This window comes from Mesoplodon mirus (genome assembly GCF_964341445.2).
Source record: "Mesoplodon mirus genome assembly, chromosome: 4".
NCBI lineage: Eukaryota > Metazoa > Chordata > Mammalia > Artiodactyla > Ziphiidae > Mesoplodon > Mesoplodon mirus.
Genome location: NC_138979.1, coordinates 115,466,769 through 115,489,736, shown reverse-complemented (window position 1 = coordinate 115,489,736; position 22,968 = coordinate 115,466,769). Strand labels below are relative to the sequence as shown.

General features: G+C 42.3%; 1 protein-coding gene across 6 annotated transcripts in view; it reads left to right on the top strand.

Annotated features, from left to right (window-relative positions):
• The window catches only part of STXBP6 (syntaxin binding protein 6), a 263,219-nt gene extending 244,723 nt beyond the window's left edge, over window positions 1-18,496 (top strand). For all 6 annotated transcript variants that reach the window (XM_082619220.1, XM_082619222.1, XM_082619224.1 and 3 more), the window contains exons 5-6: window positions 8,182-8,339; window positions 13,731-18,496. In XM_082619220.1, the coding sequence (XP_082475346.1) occupies window positions 8,182-8,339; window positions 13,731-13,754 (182 nt within the window). In that variant the 3' untranslated portion in view covers window positions 13,755-18,496. The remainder of the gene's footprint in view (window positions 1-8,181; window positions 8,340-13,730) is intronic.
• The last annotated feature ends 4,472 nt before the right edge of the window (window positions 18,497-22,968 follow it).

Genomic DNA, 22,968 nt, shown 5'->3' with positions numbered 1-22,968 from the left:
TGGGACTGAGTGAACTGATGAGGATGATTATAATTTTTGTGACTTTCTGTTTGAATTAAAAAAAAAAAAAAGGAAAGGTAAATAGAAAAAAAGATCTCCCTGCCAATTTTTTAAGTTTATTGTACTAAAACCCAAATCCAGTTTTTTTCATAATTGGTTTTCCTTTAAATTAGTTTGGATAAATGGGGCTTTATTATACAGTTATTCCTAAGTGGTTAAATTGATTATAGACTACAAATAGTCCATGCAAAACTACTACCAGATTTCAGTTTTAAAAGAGTGCCCTGAGATGACCATATTTACTCAACTCCAAGTATAGACTGCCATAGGTTTATCAATCATTTATTTTTTAGATGATTTTCCTGCTTTTTTCCAAACATGATGAGTATTTTGCACTTCATATGTCTACATGTGTGTTTAATATAGGAAATACCTGCTGAAAATTCTATTTAAATTGACTCTTTACTAGCTATAGAATTAGGAATTTTGATTACCAAGATACAACCTGAAGTCTAGGATGATATAAAGAAATTATGTTTATATTTGTTGGTGTGGTCTGTGGGCTTTAAAAAAAAATCCTCCTCTTCTTTCTCTTCCATTGTCACTTTTCAATATACCTTATTGTTTTCCCCTCATTTTCCTATACATTTAAATTTATTTTCATTGTTTTCAAACAGTGACTGAATACAACGTTATAGCTTTATCTCAAATTGCTCTCTCAGTAAAGTCTTCTCAATCACTTAATGTAAAATATGCCAGCATAATATATTTTTTAAAGCACATATTGAGCAGAACCAATGTGAATGCAACATCAATGAAGTAAGACTGCTCTATTCTCAGAGACTGTAATTCAAAAAGTAGTTGACATTATTTGCAGTGGTTGACAGCCTCTTCTCAGACTGTTTGAATAAATGTGGGTATTAATATGCTTCCTGCCTATTTAGAGAGAATTACTGTTCTATCTGCCTCAGGAGACTGTTTTATTTCCAGATTTAACTCAGCACAATATGATGGGCCCCAACTTTTGAGTTAAGCATCCTTCTTTACAAAGCATGCCTTGATTTAATGAGCATGTGTTCAGCTCTCTCTGAGGTGCACACAGCAAGTATACACAGATCTAAGCGTCTCCTGAGAGCCTCAAGACACTTAGCCCCAAGATAAAAGAGGAAACATGCAAAGGAATTGCGTGGGATTGTGCAGTTTTTCCAAAGTTCCTAGAGAGCAGATGTGGTCTTAGGGTGGTAGAGGGATAGACATTCACTGAGCACCTGTAGGCACTTTGTATACATACATCTTCATCTTAACTTCTACAACAACCACATGAGGTGGAGTTACAGATGAGGAAACTAAAGATCAGAGAATTTAAATCACTCCTTCAAAGTCATTCTGCCAGTTTGTCAACGTAACAGTGCTTGGCACATAGCATGCACTCAAATGAATAGTTCTGAATATTGAATGAGTCTTTCAGGGAAGCAATTTTCAGTATGCACCAAGAGCCTCAAAAATGTGTATGTCCTTTGAACCAGCAGTTTAATCTCGAGGAATTATCAGAGATATGGACAAAGATTGTGTGTGTGTGCGTGTAAATGCAAGAAAGTAACTGCAGCCTCATTTTAAAAACAGAACTTTCCTAATAATTAGTGATGCTGAACATCTTTTCATGTGTCTGTCGGCCATCTGTATGTCTTCTTTGGAAAAATGCCTATTCAGATCCTCTGCCCATTTTTAAATTTTTGTTTTTTATTGTTATTAAGTTGTATGAGTTCTTTATGTATTTTCTTTATTAATCCCTTATCAGATATATGATTTGCAAATACCTTGCTCTATTCAGTAAGTTGTCTTTTTTTTTTTTGATGGTTTCCTTTAATGTGCAGAAGCTTTTTAGTTTGATGTAATCCCATTTGTTTAATTTTGCTTCTGTTTCCCTTGCCTGGGGAGACATATCCAGAAAGATACTGGTAAGACCAAAGTTAAAGAGCATACTGCCTATGTTCTCTTCTAGGATTTTTATGCTTTCAGGTCTTACATTCAAGTGTTTAATCCATTTTGAGTTGATTTTTATGTATGGTATAATATAGTGGTCTAGTTTCATTCTTTTGCACGTGGCTGTCTAGTTTTCCCAGCACCATTTACTGCAGAGACAATCTTTTCTCTGTTGCATGTTCTTTGCTCCCTTATTGTAGATTAATTTTTCATGTGTGTGTGGATTTGTTTCTCGGCTCTCAGTTCATTTCCAGTGATCTGTATGTCTGTTTTTCTGCCAGTACCATACTCTTTTGATTAAATATAACTTTGCGGTATAATTTTAAATCAGGGAGTGTGATACCTCCAGCTTTGTTCTTTGTTGTCAAGATTGCTTTGACCATCTGGGGTCTTTTGTGGTTCCATATAAATTTTAGGATTTTTTGTTCTAGTTCTGTGAAAAATGTCATTGGGATTGCATTTAACCTGTAAATTTCTTTAGGTAATGGATATTTTTAACAGTGTTAATTCTTCCAGTCCATGAGTATGGAATATCTTTCCATGTCTTTGTGTCTTCAGTTTCTTTCAACAGTGTCTTACAGTTGTCAGTGTGTAGATCTTTTACCTCCTTTGTTAAATTTATTCCTAGGTATTCTTTTTGTTGCAATGGTAAACAGAACTGTTTTCTTAATTCTACTGGTTATTAGGGAAATTTAAATTAAAATCACAATGAGATATTACCTCATGCCCATTAGAATGATTATTTTCAAAAAGGTGTTAGAGAGGGTGTGGAGAAAGGGAAACCCTCAGCACTGTTTTTGGGAATGTAAATTGGTACAGCCACTATAAAAAACAATATGGAGAGTCCTCAAAAAATTAAGACTAAACTACCATATGATCCAGCTATTCCATTTCTGGGTATTTATCTGAAGAATATGAAAACACTAATTCAAGAAGGTATATGCACCCCTGTGTTCACTGCAGCATTATTTATTAAAAGCCAAGATATGGAAACAACCTAAGAGCCTACTGATGGATGAATGGATAAAGAAGATATGGGGTGTGTGTGTGTGTGTGTGTGTGTGTGTGTGTGTGTGTATAGACAATGGAACTCAGCCATAAAAAAATGAAATCTTGCCATTTGTGACAACACGGATGGACCTTGAGGGTATTATGCTAAGTGAAATAAATCAGAAAGAGAAATACAAATATAGTATGATTTCACTCATATGTGGAATATTTTTTAAGTTAAAATTAATTTTTTAAAAAATGAACAAGCCAAACAAAAGGAAAACAGACACGTAGATACAAAGAACAGAGTAGTGGTTACCAGAGAGGAAGGGGGTCGGAGGAGGATGAAATAGATAAAAAGGGGGTCAACTGTATGGTGACAGATGGAAACTAAGCTTTTGGTGGTGAGCACACTGCAGTGTATACAGAAGTTGAAATATAATGGTGTGCACAGAAGGAAGGAAGGAAGGATGGACACTTTTGGACACGCACCCAATATTGAAAAGGGAAATAATTGAATAAATTACAACAGTGTTATGTAGCCATTATAAACAGTATTTTCAAAGAATTTTCCATGGCATGGGAAAGTACCCACAATAGGATACAATATTAACTATATATAGTATAGCCACAACCATGTTTTAGAAAAATTACTAGAATAAAATGTACCATAAATGTAAATGTGGTTATCTCTAAGCAATTGAATACTACATGATTTTATTGCCTTTTTATAGTAATATGCATTCTGAATTTTCTATAGTAAGTTATTTTAGCTTGTAATAATGACAAGATGTTTTCTTTTGTATTATGGCTTTAAGAAATGCTTTGGGAACTGCTACACTGAAGCCTTCATTCCATACAGTTAATGCAGACTATCAATCTCAAATACAAGAAAATTCCCATGGAGAGCCAATATAACAGTGAGTAAGAGAACTGGCTCTGGAGCTGGGCTTCCTGAGTTCAAAACCTAGCTCTGCTCTTCACTTACTGTGGGATCCTTGGTGCACTGCTAGCCCTCTCTCTCTCTCTGTTGGTGCTCCCATTGGTAAAAATGGGATCAGTGATGTGCCATCGCATAAGGCTGTTGTGAGGAGCAGATTTCAGTAAGTGCCTAGAACATAGTAAGTGGTCAGGCAACTGCTATTCTTGCATTGGATTTAAAAGCTATTTAACTTCTGTTATTTTTATACCTTGCAGTTGTTTATTTTAAGGCTGGTAACCACAGATTTTTTTACCAACTTTCTCTTCGCTTTCGCTATAGCAAAAGCATTCCCCTTTTTGAATTTTGTTGTTGACTTAATTCATTGAATTCCTGGCACAATCTCTGGGTGAGATAGCTGGCTTCATTAGACACAGACTAAACCCTTAGTCATTTGGCAAGTTTAGAATTTGAAGACCTAGTTAGATCATGTAACAGCATCAGTCATGTGTCCAACCCTCTGCTAAGCCATGGAGAAATCATTAGAAGGGTGATATATTTTTCCTGCCTCTAAGCCAACCAACATTTATTGAGTCTCTCCTATGTGCCAGGGACTGCAAATACAAAAGTGAGAAAGGCCCAGCCCCTGCCTTCAAGGAGCTCACACTAGATACCCAGCAATTACATGCATTATGATAAATGCACCATTTGAGATAGACACAAGATAATGTGTATGTTGGGGGCAACAATGGTTTAGGGTGGGCTAGACATGACAGTCTTTCCTAGGAAAGGGGTCTGAAGTGTACTGAAGGACATAGGAGTAAGTGGGAAGGCTAAGGTGAGACTCACAGTTCACACAGAGGTAGCAGCAAGCACAGAAGCATACAGGGAAAAGAGACATGACACTTCTGCGAAAAGTTAGGTAATTTGGCAAGGCGTGGGATTGGAGGTCGCTAGGGAGAGGAAAAATGGATGAGGTTCTAAGATGAGCTGAGAGTGAGGCAGGGCAGGTCTCAGTTTTTTCTTGGAAGCAGTGAGAAGATGGTAACAAATTTGCCTTTCTAAAAGTGTACTATAGAAATGTGTGGCAGATGAACCAGAAAAGGTGTGGGGACACCTAACAACAAAAGGCTATTGCTACATCTCTGAAGGGAAGAGGGACTGGATCAATGCAGAGATAATGAAGCTGGCAAAGAGGGCAGAGAGCAGAGAGCTGGATAGCAGGTGACTTGTAGTTGTATGTGGTGAAAGTAAGGGAGGAATCTGGACTGGACTCCCAGATTTCTGAATTGAGGAGCAAGCTGGGCAGATAGTGGAGTTATTGACTGAGCAGGGGACCCCAAAGGAAAAGCAGGTGTGATAATGGGGTCAGGTGTAGACATACCGAATTCAAGATGACTTTGGGTGACTCACCTGAAGTTGCCCAGTAAGAAAACATGGGTCTGGAGCCTCAGCAGCACAACCTAGAAAAAAGCAAAAATTTGGTCATTGAAGCTATGAGCTGAGTAGAATTGTCCTAGGGAGAGTCTGCAGAATGAGAAAGAGAAGAGGGCCAAGGACAGAACCCTGGAATTACAGCATTTGCAAGATATCAGAGAGAATAGAGCAAGCAAGCGGGAGACCCGAATCTAGAGTAGGAAGATTCAAGATTTCGGGAATGGTCAGCAGAGTGAAAGGGTGCCCTCGGGGAATATATAATCCAGCTGGGAAGTCACTGCATCTATGGGTGAAGAAATGAGGTAGAAGAGTTGCCCGTGACTGTACCTGATCAATCACCCAAGAAGGATATAGACAGTTCTTACAAAGCTGAGAAGAGAATGTAATTGACCTGAACCTTGATAGAGGCGATGGGACTTCACTGAGCCTGAAATACAGGTAGAATTGAAACCAGGGGAGGACATTTCAACTGAGGTGATGAGATTTGTTCAGATCCATCCTCATGGCTGAAAATAACTGGAGGTGGATTTTTTATTGATAGTGGTCAGCAGTGTCATCACTGAATAATGAAGACAGCATTTGGTTCTCTTTTAGTTATAACAACTCTTGGTTAAACAGTATCATATAAAACTGGGTGCAGTGTTGATCTGACGTCTGTACAAGATTAAGAAAGTCATGACAGGAAAACAGTATGGCTCACACAAAGCAGATTCATTCTAGAAACACAGATGTGTCTCACTTTGAGGGCACCATGAGGGTCAGTTCCAATGGGGAGAAAACCCATCCTGGTTATATACCCTCTTGATTTTATGATAACTAATTCTAAAATCCCTTTGGCTTAATGCAGCTGTTCCTGGCTGTGGGGTTGCAGGTACCCTGCCCCATCTTTTCTCTAGCCTCTGGCGGCTACGCTGTGGGCATGTGGAAGGAAGCAGAAAGGGGAGGTTTTCTTGTGCCCTCCCCCAACTCCTCGGCACCGTCAGTCCCTTCACTGTCTTCTTCTTTCCCATTGGCCTGTTCCTTCTTGGGAGCACCTGGCTTGCAATGCAGCTTAGGCAATAACTCTTCATTTACCAAGAGGAATAGGTTTCTTTAGGACAGAAACAGTCAGGCATTACCTTGGGAAATAACCTATCAAAACCTATCTATGCTGGTGTTCTCACATAGTGATGGCTTTCCATGACCAACGCCACACCTGCAGAGAGGAAGGTACAGAATAAGGAAAAGGCATTGGGAAACCAGGTTCCAGTGCTAGCTATGTCACTTCCCTAGTGACATGATCTTGTGGAAGCCCTGAACCTCACCTAGTCTCAGTCTTCTCAGTAGGATTTCTGTGACAATCAAATGAGACAATATTTGTAAAGATGCTTTATGATTGCAAAATGCTATTCAAATATGAAGCAGTGGTGATAGGCTATAATCATAACCATGATATGAAAGCAGATGGGAACCCAGATTTCTCCTCCTAAATCTGTTCTGAAGACCTAGACAGACCTTCCATTCCAACCCTTGCATTCAGCCAGTTTCTCCAGAGCCACATCTCCTCTGTTAATCTGTGCTGACTTATCCTGGCTCCAGCAGTGGTTGATGCAGCTGAGTAATAGTAAGCTAACTCCATTCTCCTCCCCTAGTGCAGAGTGGAAGCCCTTGAAATCCACCCCTAAAGAAGAAAAGTGGAAAACCATTTACAAAGTGCTTCCTCTGGGGCAGGCACTTTCTTTGCCTGAGATCCTTTTCCACAAACCACAGACTGTTCCCACAGAGGAGAAATGAGGAAGCCTTTGCAGCTGAGACCAGTGGAAATTACGTTTCTATTAAAAGCTGTCTATGGCTAGATGTATCCATCCCAGGTACAAAGTTAAATGATGTAATAAAAACTTATTCAAAGACATAAAGCTATTATATAAAATGCCATTTAACCATCTTCCACTCAGCATTAACAAAATACAGCTATAAATCTCCTTTGGTTGTAATTTGGCAAGTTTCTAGGTCTCCATGGGTTATGCATCTGCCACTTCATCACTGTTGAATTCTCTTTTCCAGTCCTGGGATGTCAGGGATGCATAACCATTTGAAATGTGATGGTTTTCAACTTTCTCAGTATCCTCATTCATGAATCTGGGAGTGCTAAGTTCCTTCTGGGACAGGTTTCTGTCACTGTTTTTTACCTGCTGGCTAAGTACAGTGCTGAGGCCCCATATTTCATATACCTGAGATCAGAGGCAAAGAGGACCAACCAACCAGGCCATGGCTCGGGATTCAAGGTTGGGAACTGACATACCTCCTCTGAACTTTGAGACTGATCGATAGCTTCTTATGTGGGGCTATGCATGTAGGGGTGAAGGGGGTAAAATGGAAGGGAACAGTTGAAAGGAATACAGAGCATCATATCTGGAGAAGTTCTGTACTCCCAATTTTCCTGTGGTTATCCATCTAAACCCCAGGTCAAGAGGAAATGCTCATATGATCCAGTTATGTCTCACTGAACTTGCCTAATACTATGGACTTGTTAGAGTTTCCATCTACCTTTGCAAGCCAAGTCCTAAATTCAGATGGACCCCGCTCTTCTGAGCCTCACCAAACAGAATGCCGGTAGAATGGAAATGAGTGCTATCAGTGATGGGGCTGCGAAAGAAGCCTTCAGCACTTGCCCAGGTCCTACAGTCAGTGGGTATTCTTCCTAAAAGTGAGTCAGTCAGACCAAGTCAGAAGAAAAGTCGACTTGTTTCCTAGACACTCAAGGCCTTTCCAGAGTCTGACCCATCTTGCTTTTTCGGGGTGCTCACCCTGGGCGGGGGTGTCACTGTAGGTCAGCCGAGCCAGCTTCTGATGTTCTTCCTGTCCCCTTTCAGGAAACAGCATCCTCCATTCAGCGGCCGACAGCGTGACCAGTGCAGTGCAGAAAGCGAGCCAGGCCTTGAACGAGCGCGGGGAGCGCTTAGGCCGCGCAGAGGAGAAGACGGAAGACATGAAGAACAGCGCCCAGCAGTTTGCAGAAACTGCACACAAGGTGGGTCCCGCAGTGTGGCCGAGGGCTCAGCTCTGGGTTGTCAGGGAGCTTTGGTGCCCAGAACTTTATTTCGGTATGTTTCCCAGGTGGGAGGCACAAAGTCAAGCCTTTTTTTTTTTTGGCCCCTGTATACAGTTTCCTTCTGCTACTTAGTAAGTACCAGAGTTGGGAAGATTTCTTCTTGGACCTGTTTCTTTGGTTATCTCGTTTCTGCTGTCTTCATCCCTGTCTCTGACCCCGTATCTTTGGGAAATGTGGACCATCTTTACTTCCTACCCAGAAGTTTAAGGCTCAAGTTTCAGGGAACAGGATGGGGGTGGGGGTAGGACAGGTGTCAGAATATCCCTCCTCTGTTAGCCAGTGCTTGAAAGAGGACTGTGGGCTCTTGTGCTTACTTTTCCATGCTGTCCTTTTCTGGTCATGAGCCTCGCATCCTGTGTTCTTACCTCTTTACTATATAAAAAGCAAATTCTAGTCCCAGGGCACCTCAGGGCTAGTTTCCCCTGTGGAGGGGCCTTGGACCTCTAAGGTTGACCTGACTAGTGCAGAGCTGCCTGCAAAATTCCCACCTGCCTCTGGGTCCAGAGAATGGTGTTTTCCACATGCCTCAGGTGTACACATGCACATTCACACATGCACTGAAATGTGCCTTTCAGAAGGGGAAGGGGGAGTTTTTATTGGCAGCCAGCTATCTAAGGCAGTCACAAACCAAAGGAAAGAGAAGCCCTGTTGGTCAGGTGATAAAAGAGGATTTATTACTCTTCTTGTACTTTGGATCAAAGGGCAGCTCCTTTCTGGCTAGTGATTTGAATTTAGGTTTCCAGAAAAAACTTTGGCTGGTAATTGTTGGCATGTCAGACTCATGATCTGGCCTTTCAAGATAGGCTTTTCAGGTGACCTTTGGGGAAAAAATTAATTTGCTTCAAAAGAAAACCCCGCTTTTGCTGGGGAAACAAGAATGGACAACCTGAAAAGCAACGGGAAAAATCTCCCCAGCTCAGCCAGGCTGGCCCCTTCCCGAGACTTAAGCCCAGGCCCGACTGCAGATCCAGATCTGAGTGGATGCATCTAGCCTGCCCTTCCTGCATCCCCTTCGCACAGACCTGTCTCGTTGTGTCATCAATTCCCTATCATGACAGTGTCTTACTGTACTGCTGCCTTAGGGGCCCATTTGGAGTTCAAACCTGGCTGAAAATGCAGGCAGCCCTGCTGGGGGCCAGAGCCTGTCTTGCTGCAGTTGTCACAGAGGGAGCAAGCTCAGAATTGTGGTTCCCCTCATCCCTTCTGCAGCCTTTGTGATATAGAAATAATGATGGAGTGGAGATGTTAGAATTCCTACCCAACCTCATTTATAGCAACAGCAACTGTAGTGATTTAAAAGGGGGGTGGGCAGCGGAAGTCTGGGGGAACATTTAAAGTGTTGATTTGGAGAAGAGAAGACTACAGGAATTATTTTTTAATTGTCTTCAGGTCTGGGAAGGGCGGTATTGCAGCAATTCTCTTTCGTGTCTTGTTATACAGAAGAGAGCACTCAGTGGTACACTGATAACGTTCTGCTAAAATAAGAGTTCAGGTTAATGATTAGGCCATGAATCAGGTTACCAGGGAAGTCTGTGAAATCATCCTTCCTAATGCGGAATAGACAATACCTGGAGGTCATCCATGTCACTGTCCGCCTCAGAGGAGGTCATACAAACACTGGGGTTGGATAACCTAACCAGATGGCCAGAATTCTTGGCCCTGGTCACCCTGTTTCCCTGATACTGTGGCCAAGTTTGCTAGGTAGTTGGGAAGACTGTATGGTATGGTAGTTAACATCTTGTGTTTGATTTAGCAACTCCATGACCTTGGGCAGGGGCTTAATTTCTCTAAGCCCCAGTTTCCTCATCAGTAAAATAGGGCTAACTAATAATAGTACCTTTCTCTTAGGGTGTTGAGAGAATTGAATGCATTCAAACCTATAAATTGGTTAGCACAATACTTGGTGCATATAAACCTCAGTTAATATTAGTTATAACTGTTTCCATAAAAATGGTTTCTGTTGAGCCTGCTCCATTCCATCACATGATGAGCACTGTAGAGGGTTGGAGAAATGTGACTGAGGATCCCAGCACAGGGGTGGGGGGGACTGGTGGTGAAGATTTTATGCCCTCCAAAGGGGGGTGGGAGGGCCTCCTGCTGAATGCTGACACTTTCTAAACACAGAGCAGCCCTTGCAAACAGGACCTGTCAGAACAGAAACTGATTAGGCCACCAAAGGCACAGGGGTCTCTGGCTTTGACCACTGGGAGGACTGGTGCCAACCAGTTACCTATTTCCTTAGAGATGGACGCGGCAGGGGGCAGTCTCCACTTACTTCGGCTTCTCCTCTCCTGTGGGTGGCGTAAGGGTGGTGGGGAGGGGTTGCTAGTGTCTCTTAGTGTGTTTGAGGGAGTAGGAGAGAGACACAATAATAACCAGACTTGCAGTTTTCTAAAACTGCAAGTCTGGGATGTGTGCTTATGAATCACCAGCATGGGCAGGATTCCTCAGGAAGAGGTTGACCTCTTGAGATTAGGTGTGGCTATTTTCCCAGGGACCAGGACTCCTGATTTGTCCCACTAGTGTAGGCTGTCTGGGAAGATGTCATTTCACTGGCTGAGCCCCTACCATGCCTACTGGTGAGGAGAGAGTTCAGAGACGGAACCCAGGCCTTCCACCACTGCCTCCCCAAACGTGCCTCTGTTGACTCATAAAGAGTGGGCTGTGTTTAGATGTCGAGACACAGTGCACTTGTTAGAGTCCTGACAGAGAAAGGCAGTGCTGGGTGACAGTTCCTCTGGGCTCCCTGGTTGAACAAGAGCATGCCACCTCAGCTGGAGAGTAGGGCACACCTTCCGGATTGCAATAGAAGAGGCTATCTCCGGCTTTCTCGATTTTCCCAGGACTCCTACAGTGACCCAGGTACATTAGTGAGTGGATCACCTTTGTGGGAGCCTGCCATCAAGACAAGTGGGAGCTTGGCTCCTGCAGAGCCAGTGGAAATGTGTCTGCACCCCTTCTCCCCCAGCTCTGTTCAGCCTGGCTTGGGAAGCGTGGTTCCTTCCTGAACTATGAGCTTGGTACAGTCTCAGACCTTAGGGAAGTCCAGCTCAGCCACAGAGCAGGCCTGCTCACGCTCCTCTGCTTCAGAAAGTGCAACAGTGCTTTGACGCCTGCCTTGGCTGGTGAGTCAGCAGGCGAGAGGGATACCCACACCTAGGCATCCTCAGATGCTGTTTATTTCCCACAGAAAAGAACAGTGATCTGCCCTGTTTTTGCACAAGCGCACGTTTGTAGGGGAGGGAGTGGTGAGCGGCGTTTCCCTCACGGGCAGGGAATGGCTGCCTCTGTCCCTACCACGGTCATCTCCTCCCTGTGGGTCTGAGCTAGAAGGGACCTCAAGAGTCCAGGCCTCTTAAAAAATACCCCCTGTATGAGTAACAACTTTTTCTATTATTGTTGGTTTTTCTATTATTGTTATTATTTAGATGGAGTCATTTACACAGCTTTGAAAGAGAAAGCGTTCCATGAAACATTAAGAAAACAAAAATAGAGCAAAAGGAAGTTTTTAACTTCTCTTCTGTAGGAACTCTGACATCTACATTAACCCATAAGCATTTGAGTTGGAGATGATAGTTACAGACATGAGGAAACTGAGGTACGGAGCAATTGTGACTTAGAGCTCAAGGTCATACAGCAGATTTGTAGCAGGGAAGCAACAGCAGCACGCCTTCCATATTCTAAAGCTTCTAACTCCCAGGAAGTTAAAGAAAAAACAAAACGAGGTAGCGTGGAAATGATGCGCCTTTACGCAAAAATACCTCAAATGGCAAAATGTCCAATCCAGCTGTACTTCTGCAAAGCTGAACTGGCACGTCCCCGCCCAGCTGGGGCTCCCCTTAGCGCCAGTCCCAGCTGCACTGGAGAGGTAACCAGGGTCTGGTGTGAGAAGCAACAGAATCGCTGCTGAGGATTAATGGCTGTGGGTAAATTGGCAAAGCCCATTAGCTGAAGGTTAACCGCTGAGTGCATAACAGGACAGTAGCACTGATCAAATATTTATGGTTGGTATTTATGATGCACAACGCTTAACAGCCCTGTGTTGATTTGAATGGTCCACATTGCTAAATAATGTATTAAAACTAGAGACGGAGCAAGAAGTGGAGGCCATACAGTGGAGGGGCTCAAGAGTGTGGCCAGGGAGTGGGACGGATCTGAGAGAGAGCCCCGGCTCTGCCATTTCCACCCACCATGTTCCCTGGACTGTAAACTCTTGGAGTTCAGGAGTTAGCCTTCTTGGCAAAACCCACAGCACTTAGCACAGCAGCCTGGACACACTCAGGGCTTCACAAACACCATCTGACAGTTGACTGGCTGTTGGCATCAGCACTGCAAAAGATCCCTGGGGGGGTCTTCACTTAGGCTGGCTTCACCAGGTACAGGCACCTGGAGCTCTTCCAGCTGACGGTGCCCAAGTAGAGATTAATTTAGCGACACGACTACCCCCAGTAACTCCAGCCCCAGTCTCAGGGATTAATTCCTAACATCAGACTCTTAGACACATGAGGGATCACAATTCAGCCTCAACCCTGCCTTCTGCTTCACCTCAGTATATGGGCTCCTTGGAAGGGATCTGGCTAAGGAAGGCAATGTCAGATTAATTGTATGTTTTGTACCTGCATACATTTCCTTAAATATATTATCATGGACTCCAGCTGGGCTTGGGAAGCTATTGAATGATACAGCGGTATTTGGTGTTCCCATTTATAAAGATCCAACATTTCAACAAACCACATTTTTCAAATACCAGTGGGAGCAGTAAGTCAAAGTCTGAATTTGGTCTATTGTTCAGTCCTGGTTGGTAAAACAGTCTAATTGTCAAGTGCTTTGGACCTGGTTGAATGTCCAGGATATTACGTGGATTATTGCAGCTTGTTTGTTTCTCTACAGTTGGTGATTTTTAATACCTTACGAGATGTCAGTTAATACATTTGGAGAGTGTTGGTCTTCCTGGATAACTAGTAACCTGGGAGCCCAGAGGCCTTTGTTTCTAGGGTAGGTCACTCATTCTGCCTCTACTCTGGCTCTTCCATTTGCTCCTTCAGCGGCATGAAGGAACATCACGTAGCACCCTCCCTGACCTGGACACATACACCAACAAGGTGTAAGGACGAGTAACAAATGCAGTGCTCAGTGGACTGTTTAGGGACATGCTGCACATTTACTAAGTGCCACTGTGAACTGTAATGGTGATCTGCCACAGCAAGAAGTATCTTGGTGTTGCCTCTCATCGCGGATGTGGGGAAGGAGCAGCAAAGGAACTCTCCCCACTGCTGATAACATCTTACTTATGTCCCTTTCTCTCCTTAGCTTGCCATGAAGCACAAATGTTGAGAAACTGCCTCTCCCGGTGACCTCTTAAGAGAAAATGAAGTTTGTTCAGCAGTTTTTACAAGAATTCTGGACCTCCGCTTGCTTCTTTTTTCCCCAAAATGTGGACATTTAGGTTATTTTTCCTTTTCAGATGTTAATATGAGAGAAAAGGTGTTGTGTTTATACATTTCCCTAATAATCTTGCTAAGAAATGCTGCAAGCATCAGCTTTATTTTTTTCCCACTGTGCGTATGCGTGTGTCTGTATGTGTTTTCTCTCTAAGGCTTTCTTTTTTTTTTTTTTGGTTGTTTGAATATGAAATTCTGACCAAATGATATATTGAGCTAGGTCTAGACTGTATTTTTTCCCTGATATTAAGCAGGAAGACATTTTAATGTGGTGACATCAGATGTTATTGTTCCTGGTTGGAAATAAAAGTCAAGCAGTGACTGGCTTCACTCAGTCTCTTAGGTACTCTTAATTTGAAGGTTAAGATTCTATATCCTGAGACACAAATCTGTATTAGAAAAAACAATTGGATTTATCAGGGGAAACAGCAGTCTTAGATTTTGCTTTTTGTGTAGTAACTTTTTGCATGAGCCATCACCAGCATTCAAAAAAACAAATCAGAATCACAGATAGAAATCTACTTTCTGAGCTACAGTTTAAATTCTTCCATTACTTGTTTCCAGGCTGATTATTTACAATTACCATATAAAGGATAAAAATTTGAGATTAAAGACCTAAGGAAAAGCCTATTTAAAAACCTCTGTGCATTCATGAATGTTTGTCACTGTCCCAAATTACGGTAGCTTGTCTTGAAAAGAGCCTGGATTTTTATCAAGAATTGATTTGTCCAGATAAAGGTCTGTGTAAAGGATAATGTGAAAAGATACTACATTTAAAATCTTTTTTCTCTTTTTACAAAGTCATGCCTTTTTAGAGATGCCTTCATGATGTCCTTGGGAAATGGCCTTTGGTTCTTGGTATCTGATTTCTGGAGGTTTTGATGTTATTGCTGTCTATTAACCTAATTTAAAGTGTGGGTTTCTTGACAAATTGCATTTCATGGTAATTGCAACTTGCCTGGTCTGACATAAAACAGCACAGGTCATGAAGCCTTTACATTGCAGTCAGACTGAATGAGGTTGGTTCATACAGCTCCTGATTTTGTATCACTCAACACAAGCCTGGATTTTCAGTCTGGGAGTTTGGTTTCTTAGAAGGTTAAAATGCTAAATATAAAAGCTGTGCTTTGTCTTCCTGAAACAAGGAGGCAAGCTGTACATCCCAGATACATTCTCAGCCTCCCGCTGCCATGCATTGATTTTTTTAAGCTGCCTGGATCTTCAGGACCCCTTTCTATTCCTTCCTACCCATTGAGGCCCTGTGTATTGCAGGCTCTTACATAGCAGCATATGATGACTTTGGGATTATTTATGCTGATCTAAATAGCTTAAGTTCCCCTGATAAAGCATTCCCAGGGAGATAGAAAATTGGGCTATTGTGGGGGAAAATGATCTTAGTCACTATGTGTCAAAAGGGAGATGGGATTTGCCAGAGACAAATTTCTGAATCCTCTTAGGGAGATGATCCAGTTCAAGAAAACTCTCTGTATAATTTATAGGGTAAACTATATAAGTGTACTATAATGTTTTGTACTTTTCTTTTGGTGTCTTAAAAGTTTAAAGAAGCAAGGAACTTGCTATCTGGTGAGTACCATTAAAAGCATTTACAATTTCTAAGAAAAGCTGAAAATATCACACCAAATAGGTTTTCTTTGCAGGCCTCAGTATAGAAAATGCACGTGTGCGCACGCACACACAGATATATTCATCTTCCCAAATTGAATTCTAGCTTCAGATAGATAGTTGTTATAAATAATTGAAATGGTAAATCTAAAACGCCCTGACAATCAGCCAAACTCAATCTGTCGCCAAGTATCTAACAACAGTGTTTGTGAAGCTGCTTCTAAAGTAGCAGAGGGTGAGGTCATAAGCATACTGTGAAATTTGAGATTTTTTTCCTCTCCAGTAGACTTGTGATAGTTACTCTTCATAAATATAAGTACTCCACATCTTGCCCTCTTTCCTCACTCTCTGCTTATCCTTTTAGGACTTAAGTCTTCTTGGAAATATCCTGGATTTGAAGAAAGCCTATCTGCATTGTTATTACCTTCCTCTATTGATTTGCTTCCAGGCTGTGGTCATGTCCTTGACCTCCCTGTGTCCAAGTCCTACTACCTAGGCCTCTGCCCACAGAAGAGGCCAAACAGCAACCCCAGTCCCTCCTGGACCTCCTGACTTCTTGCACAGGAGCGAGCCCTGTGATGACGTACGTGAGGTTCTTTGCTATCCTTTTGTAGAAGGTGCTTCAATACAAAATATTAATACAATCTAACCTAGAGAAAATTGCTAAAACGACTCACATTATTTGGGACCAATTCAGTGGCTTGCTAAAAGACATTTAATTTCTTTGTTTCATTTCTGCACCTCACTATTGAGTTTTGGAAATACTACATTTCAGTGAAGGATTTCTTAAATTGTATTGACAACTCGTAAAGAAAAGAGACTTCTCAGTGTTCTCACTTCTTCCTGGAATGTAGCTATAGTATTCTTCCCTAGTACTATTAGGTACCCGTGTACAGGAAGTAGTGATTCAGGTTAATGTTTCATATTGAAGGTATTTGTAAAATGTAACAAGATCAGTAGTTAACTTTTTTAAGCTCTGAAAAAATAATGTGTTAGACTTAAAATTACAGTGAAATCTGTCTTAATACTACTTTTGTGGCTAACAAAGGTTATGCATTTATGTAAAAATATTTACAGAATGCCCTCAATAAAGGATATTAAAGATAGGTTTCGCTTTTAATTTTTAGAATTGTGACATTGCTGATGTCTGTTGTACAGTTATTAATTCTTCAGAAGTTCCCTAAGATGTCAAATATCATTTTTGTTCCTTTCAGAGACAAGTAACACCTGCTCTGTGATTCACTAATACAGCAAACTCTAATTTTGTCATTAAATATTTGAACTCTGTGATGAAAGTTTGTTTCTCTCAGTTATTTGGGAAATCTCTCAAAACACTATCAGATAGGTAGGCAATGTCACACTTTTGTTGCTAATGGGAAGACCCTGTGTGCCTCCAGGAGACCTAAGAATTGGGATTAGCATTCTGATAACATTTCTTCACGGACATTCTAATGGGAGAACTTGAAATGTAAAAAAGACTAAAGAGCTAACTAACCTTAATTTAGACAGTGAGCTTCTATCCAGCAAGAGTTAAGTTTTTTTATTTTCTTCTCATGGGCAAAGCAGTTAAGCTGATTAGTAGTTACCTTTCTGCTGATATTAGTGATGTGCTCAACTCAAGTACATATTACTGCATGTGCCCTCATTCAGCAGACTATTTTCATGTCCTTTTAAATTGGAAAGAAGACTGGATCAAATTATGTCAATTCATTTTTATGGGAAAGCAAATGCAACTTATTGCATCGCCATTTGCTTTCAAGGGAAGTGGCTTTGGTGATCACTGTAGCAGAACAACCCTCTGTAGGTTGGCATAGACACAGTGAAGCAGGCAGACTTTGAAATATTTCCTGGGAGGACTGCAGGTGGAAGGGAAAGGCTACCACCTCCACTCTGCAGAGAAAAAAGGATAGAGAGATGGTTTGCCTAGATGAGGACTTGGCCTTTAGCTAATTAGGTATTTAAAGGCACCGTTCTTGTGAACTAATTACAAACCCACTGACTTGCAAAGATGATCTTTCAGTATAATTTTTGTTAGCAATTATACCACAGCCAGCTCTCAAATTTTATGGGAGAATTAATACAAATGTATATATTTTTAAAATCAGTAATGCCTTTCCTTCTTGCTGTCAACGAGAACATGCTTAGAAAAAACTATAGTTGTCCCTTGAATAACGGGTTTGAACTGCCTAGGTTCACATGTATGTGGGGTTTTTTTCAATAGATGCATACTACAGTACTACGAAATCCATAGTTAGCTGAATCCAGATTCAACCAACCACACATATGGAGGACCAACTGTAAAGTTATAGGCGGATTTCTGATTATTTGGGGGGGGGGGTGGCACCCCTGACCCTTTCATTGTTCAAAAGTCAACTGTATTGACTTATCAATCATCATCTGCCTAAACAAGCAGATTGAGGGCAGGGTGAGATAGAAGAGGGAGGATAAAAATACCAGAAATAAATTTCAAACAAGCGCAAATGTTTCCATATTATTCCCTGATGATATCCATCCTGTGTCCCTCCTTTCCCTGGCGTGGGCAAACCTGGGTGGTAGCTGGACATATGTATGCACATCCACATATGCATACACACAGCTGGCATTAGAAAAGATACATGCACCCTAATGTTCATCGCAGCACTATTTATAGTAGCCAAGACATGGAAGCAACCTAAATGTCCATAGACAGAGGAATGGATAAAGAAGATGTGGTACATACATATACAATGGAATATTACTCAGCCATAAAAAGGAATGAAATAGTGCCATTTGCAGCAACATGGATGGACCTAGAGATGATCATACTAGACCTAGACAGACAAATATCACATGATATCATATGTGGAATCTAATTTTTAAAAATGATACAAATGAACTTATTTATAAAACAGAAAAAGACTTACAGATATTGAAAACAAACTTAGGGTTACCAAAGGGGAAGCATGGGGGCGGGGGAGGGATAAATCAGGAGTTTGGGATGAACATACACTACTATGCATAAGGTAGATAACCAACAAGGACCTACTGTATAGCACAGGGAACTCTACTCAGTATTCTGTGATAACCTATATGAGAAAAGAATCTGAAAAATAATGAATATATGTGTATGTATAACTGAATCACTTTGCTGTACATCTGAAACTAACAAAACATTGTGAATCAACTATACTCCAATAAAATTTTTAAAAAGCTGAGCTGCACTCCTAGATTCACCTGAATTCTCTTAGTGACCCCTTATTGCCTAGCTGGACATAGATTGGCAGGAGACAATAGTTCCAGGGGTCAGTGAAATTTGACAGTGCCTCAAGTGGGCCATGATCAGAGCATGAGAAATACAAAGACTGAGACATGGAAGAAAAAGACATCCCACCCACAAGGCAAGTCTTACTTTATTTCAGTAAACGTTAAGTGTGCTAATGGCTGTCTTTCAACAAGATGATACAAAAGATGGATTTCCTTTTGGTTTGCTTTTTGAAAATCCAGGAAGTACATATACATAAAATGATTTTGTAGAGCCAGAGCCAGTCTGATGCAAAATTGATCTCTACTTACACATCACCCCCTCTTCCCGTTCTCCCCTCCACGCTCTTTGCCTTGCTTTCCAACATTTCTTAAATTCTGCTTTAAGCTAACCCCTCCTAAGGTGTTACCTGTATTACAGTGCTGGTTTGTAGTGGCTTAGGGCAGTTTCTCCATCCAAGCTCTGTGTCACAGTTATTTGGGGAGGTTTTGGAAAATGTACACATTTTATTCCCAAATTTGCCTTCTTGTTGCCCCTAGTCATCTTGTCTTTTGCAAAGAAAATAATATGGCTCCAGCAGGCCTGAACAGTGGGGCACCTGGCTTCTCCAGATGCTTACTAGACTTAAACCACCAAGTTAAAGCTGTCAAGGGAATTAACATAATGTGCCTTTAAGCTGGATTACTGCTATAGTGTAACCTTCTGCCTTGACCCCCATTATATTTTCTCCCTTGAGCCTCATCTGGAGCCTCAGGATTTCCTGAGTCGGATTTTCACTTCCTAACCCCTCCCACCCCTGAAGTTTTCTGCCACATTTTCTTCTTTCTGCTGATGAGTCATGGTCCTGGGCATTGCAGGTCTTTGGGGGGCTGCTTCAGTGGCCTGTCCCACTGGGCACTGCAGGATGTAGGCTGGTTGGGCAAAGCCACCTTGTTTCCCTCAGTCCCACAGGAACCAGTGGACAGACCTAAGAGATTCAAAAATGACCACTGAGGTGCACTGTCACTGCGCTCACATTTTGTCTATTAGGCATTTTAAATGCTATTGATTCTCTCAGAGTGGAGCTGTTCCTATAGAACATACATTCTTTTCCTGTCTTTAAGTGCTCAACCCATTCAAGGACGCCTGTTTCAGTGGGGTCTGGCCCCATCACACACTCACACCTAGACGTGTCAGAGGCTGGACAGGAATCGCCATTCCTACAAGTCCCAGGTTTCACTTATCAACATTGAATAGGAGCCTTTGTCCTATGACACTGTATCCCAATTGCTTTGCCACTCTGATTATTTGTCAGATGACACGGAAAGAAGGGAAATGAGCTCATGAATTCTCAGCTTTACCCTGAGAGCTAAAACATGGCTTGGATGATTCACAGCTTCTGAAGAAAACTCCTCTTATATGCTCTGACCATGTGCACCAAGCGCTCTGTTTAATTATAATACTACATACTTGGTGATTGAAACCTGAAGCTTTCTGTTAGTTTTTCGTAAAACCAATCCTTTCTTTTACTGCCCCAGCAAGGAAAATCTGGTTCCTACGATCAAACATACTTTTTTATTCACAGTACAGTGGCTTCCTTCAGGGAGTTTTGCTTTTTTTACACCTGGAATTACAGTGACCGATACTGGTGGACACATGTACATTGGTCTGAAACTTTCCCATACTGAAATAGCCTCAGCATTCGGACAGAAACTGTGGGAATGAACAATGTGTGAACTGTGTCCCACCCCACACCCCCCGGGGACTAAAAATAAAACACACCTTTAACTGGAGTGGACATGGGCAGGACGCCCCCTTGTGGTGGTTTACTGGAGGCAGCATTGCCCTGCTTTGAGTTCCAGCTCCAGTCTTACCAGGTGAGTGGTCTTGGGCAAGTTACTGACTCTCTCTGTGCCTGTTTTCTTAGCTTTAAAATGGGAGTGGCTGTCTACTTTACAGGTTATCATAACGATTAAATGAAATAATGACTGTAAAGCCTTTAGCCCTGTGCCTGGCACATAAGGCTTCATGTACGTCAGCTCAGCTCTGGGCTATTCTCTGTGATGGATCCAAAATAAAGTAGTAAACCTTGCAGGCTGATGATGCCTGCCAGACCATACTGCTGGCTAGAAGAATGGACGTGTTTTTCTTAAATCCATGTTGGTACAGGGCACATGGGCAGATATTCCAGGCCTCTTTGGCCATTTTTATGATCTATGGACATAGATCCCTTGACATTTCATATATTCCAGCCCTGGGATAAAGGAGAGGAGGCTCTGGTCTAAAGGTGCCCAGGGGTAGCCATTTTCTGGAGGAAATTTCCAAAAAGACTAAATTCACAAGAAAGAGGACTGAGAGAATTTGTCTTTAGTGTCTGTGGCATCAACTACAGGAATGGAAATGAGTGGTTTTATGGTCTAGGAGATTATCTGATATGCCCTTTGGGCAGCAATTCATACTCTTCTTTAAAAAGAAGTTCAAGGTTGGCCTACTCTGGAAGCATCTTTAGACATTCAGCTAAAAGAAGGAAAGAAGGCCCCAGAAAAACTATGATGGCAGCATACTGTTTTCCCATGGTTGTCATGGTGCTATTATTTATGATGTCCAAGTAAACCCAACATGATTTGGGAAATAAGTCATTTGGAAAGGACCATCCAGGCAAGAAGGATCAGGCTAGTTATAACAATGGATCTGCCCCACCCCCCAAATCCCAAACTCTACTTTTCTAAAAATTACACTATGCATTATTTTTTAACAAACTGCAAGCCATGCAAGTTTCTTTTTAAAAATCCTTTCTAGCAGAGAGCCTCCTGGATTTGTCATTAGCTTTTTGTTCTCAGGCAAATTACATAATTTTTTTGTGTCTGGTTTTTCACCTTTCAAAGGAAAATAATCTACACCCTGCCTGCCTCAGAGTCCCGGTGAGTAAATTAAGATGTGTGGAATGTGAAAGAGCTCTGGGAAGTACAAAGTGCTAAAGAAGTGTGGGTTACACACTAAAACCTTGATCTTCAACTGTTCCCACCCCGTGCCTAAGGGATTCCTTTATACACCACCCCCCTTTCTTCTACAGGTCCATCCCTCTAGTACTAGATGGTGTCACTACCCCTCTCTTCCCTCTCTCTCAAGGAAAAAAATTCCCACAGACAGCTGGAGGCTACTTGCCATCTGGGAAGCAGAACAAAGGCAGGAGTAAGAGACAGTCCCAAACTGCTCAGGGAAGGGGACAACTGGGCTTAGAGGCAACCCCAAGGGAAAAGATTCAGAGCATTCCAGGGCTCAGGGAAAGAACTCCTGGGCAAGTCTCCTGGATGCAGCTCACCCCAGGACCACAGGTAACTCTCCAGAGTTCTGACATCCTAGTATATAAACTGCTCTCCACCCACGTGGGAAGACTGATCGAAAACAAAACATTTCAGGAACTAGTCAGAAAGGATGGACATACTCCTCAGGACCGGGGGCTAGATGGAGGCACGTCCATGTCCTTACTGTGTCTGGGTGTCCTAAGGTAAGATTGACATGAAGAGGGCCCCAGAAATGGCCAAAGTCTTAGGAATTCACTGAGTCAATGTGAATGCAATGACAGTTATTCCAGAGAGACAGGATACTGATTAAAGGATGCGATCTGAGGACGTTCTTTCAGACACAGGAAAGACTAGACACTCTTCAGCTCCACTCACTGGGAGCAGCATTATTATCCCGACTAGGGGAGACCGGGGCCATCAGCTCTGTTCTCCCCTTTGGGGTGTTTCACCTGGCCTCATTTGCCCTTTAGAAAAAGCAGGATAAAGGGCTAGAAGTGGACATAACTCTCTCCGCCCAGGCCTAATGCCAAGCAGGTCTCAGCCACCTACTCATGCTTCTGCTCCTCTGGGCTCCACCAGATTCTCCATGGTGGGTGAGTCCCCACCCATCTCTCTCTCTCTCTCTCTCTCACTCACACACACACACACACACACACACACACACACACACACACACACACACGGCTGTCCTCATGCACATGCCACTCACCAGCTATGTTAGATGAGAGAGCTTGAGGACCCCACATGGAAAACGGGAATGTGAACCACAGTCCATCTGTCTTCCGGCCCGTTTAGTTTTCCGCCTACTCAGTTTCTCCTCCCTGATGTGGAATGAGGGTGGATGAGAGGCAAAAGGAGGCTGATGTTGCCACTGGGAGGATAGCAGTTAACTCTACCAAATACCATCCTTACAAAAGTGTGAGTGACAGGAAGGGGCAATTAGGAGAAAGGACTGACTC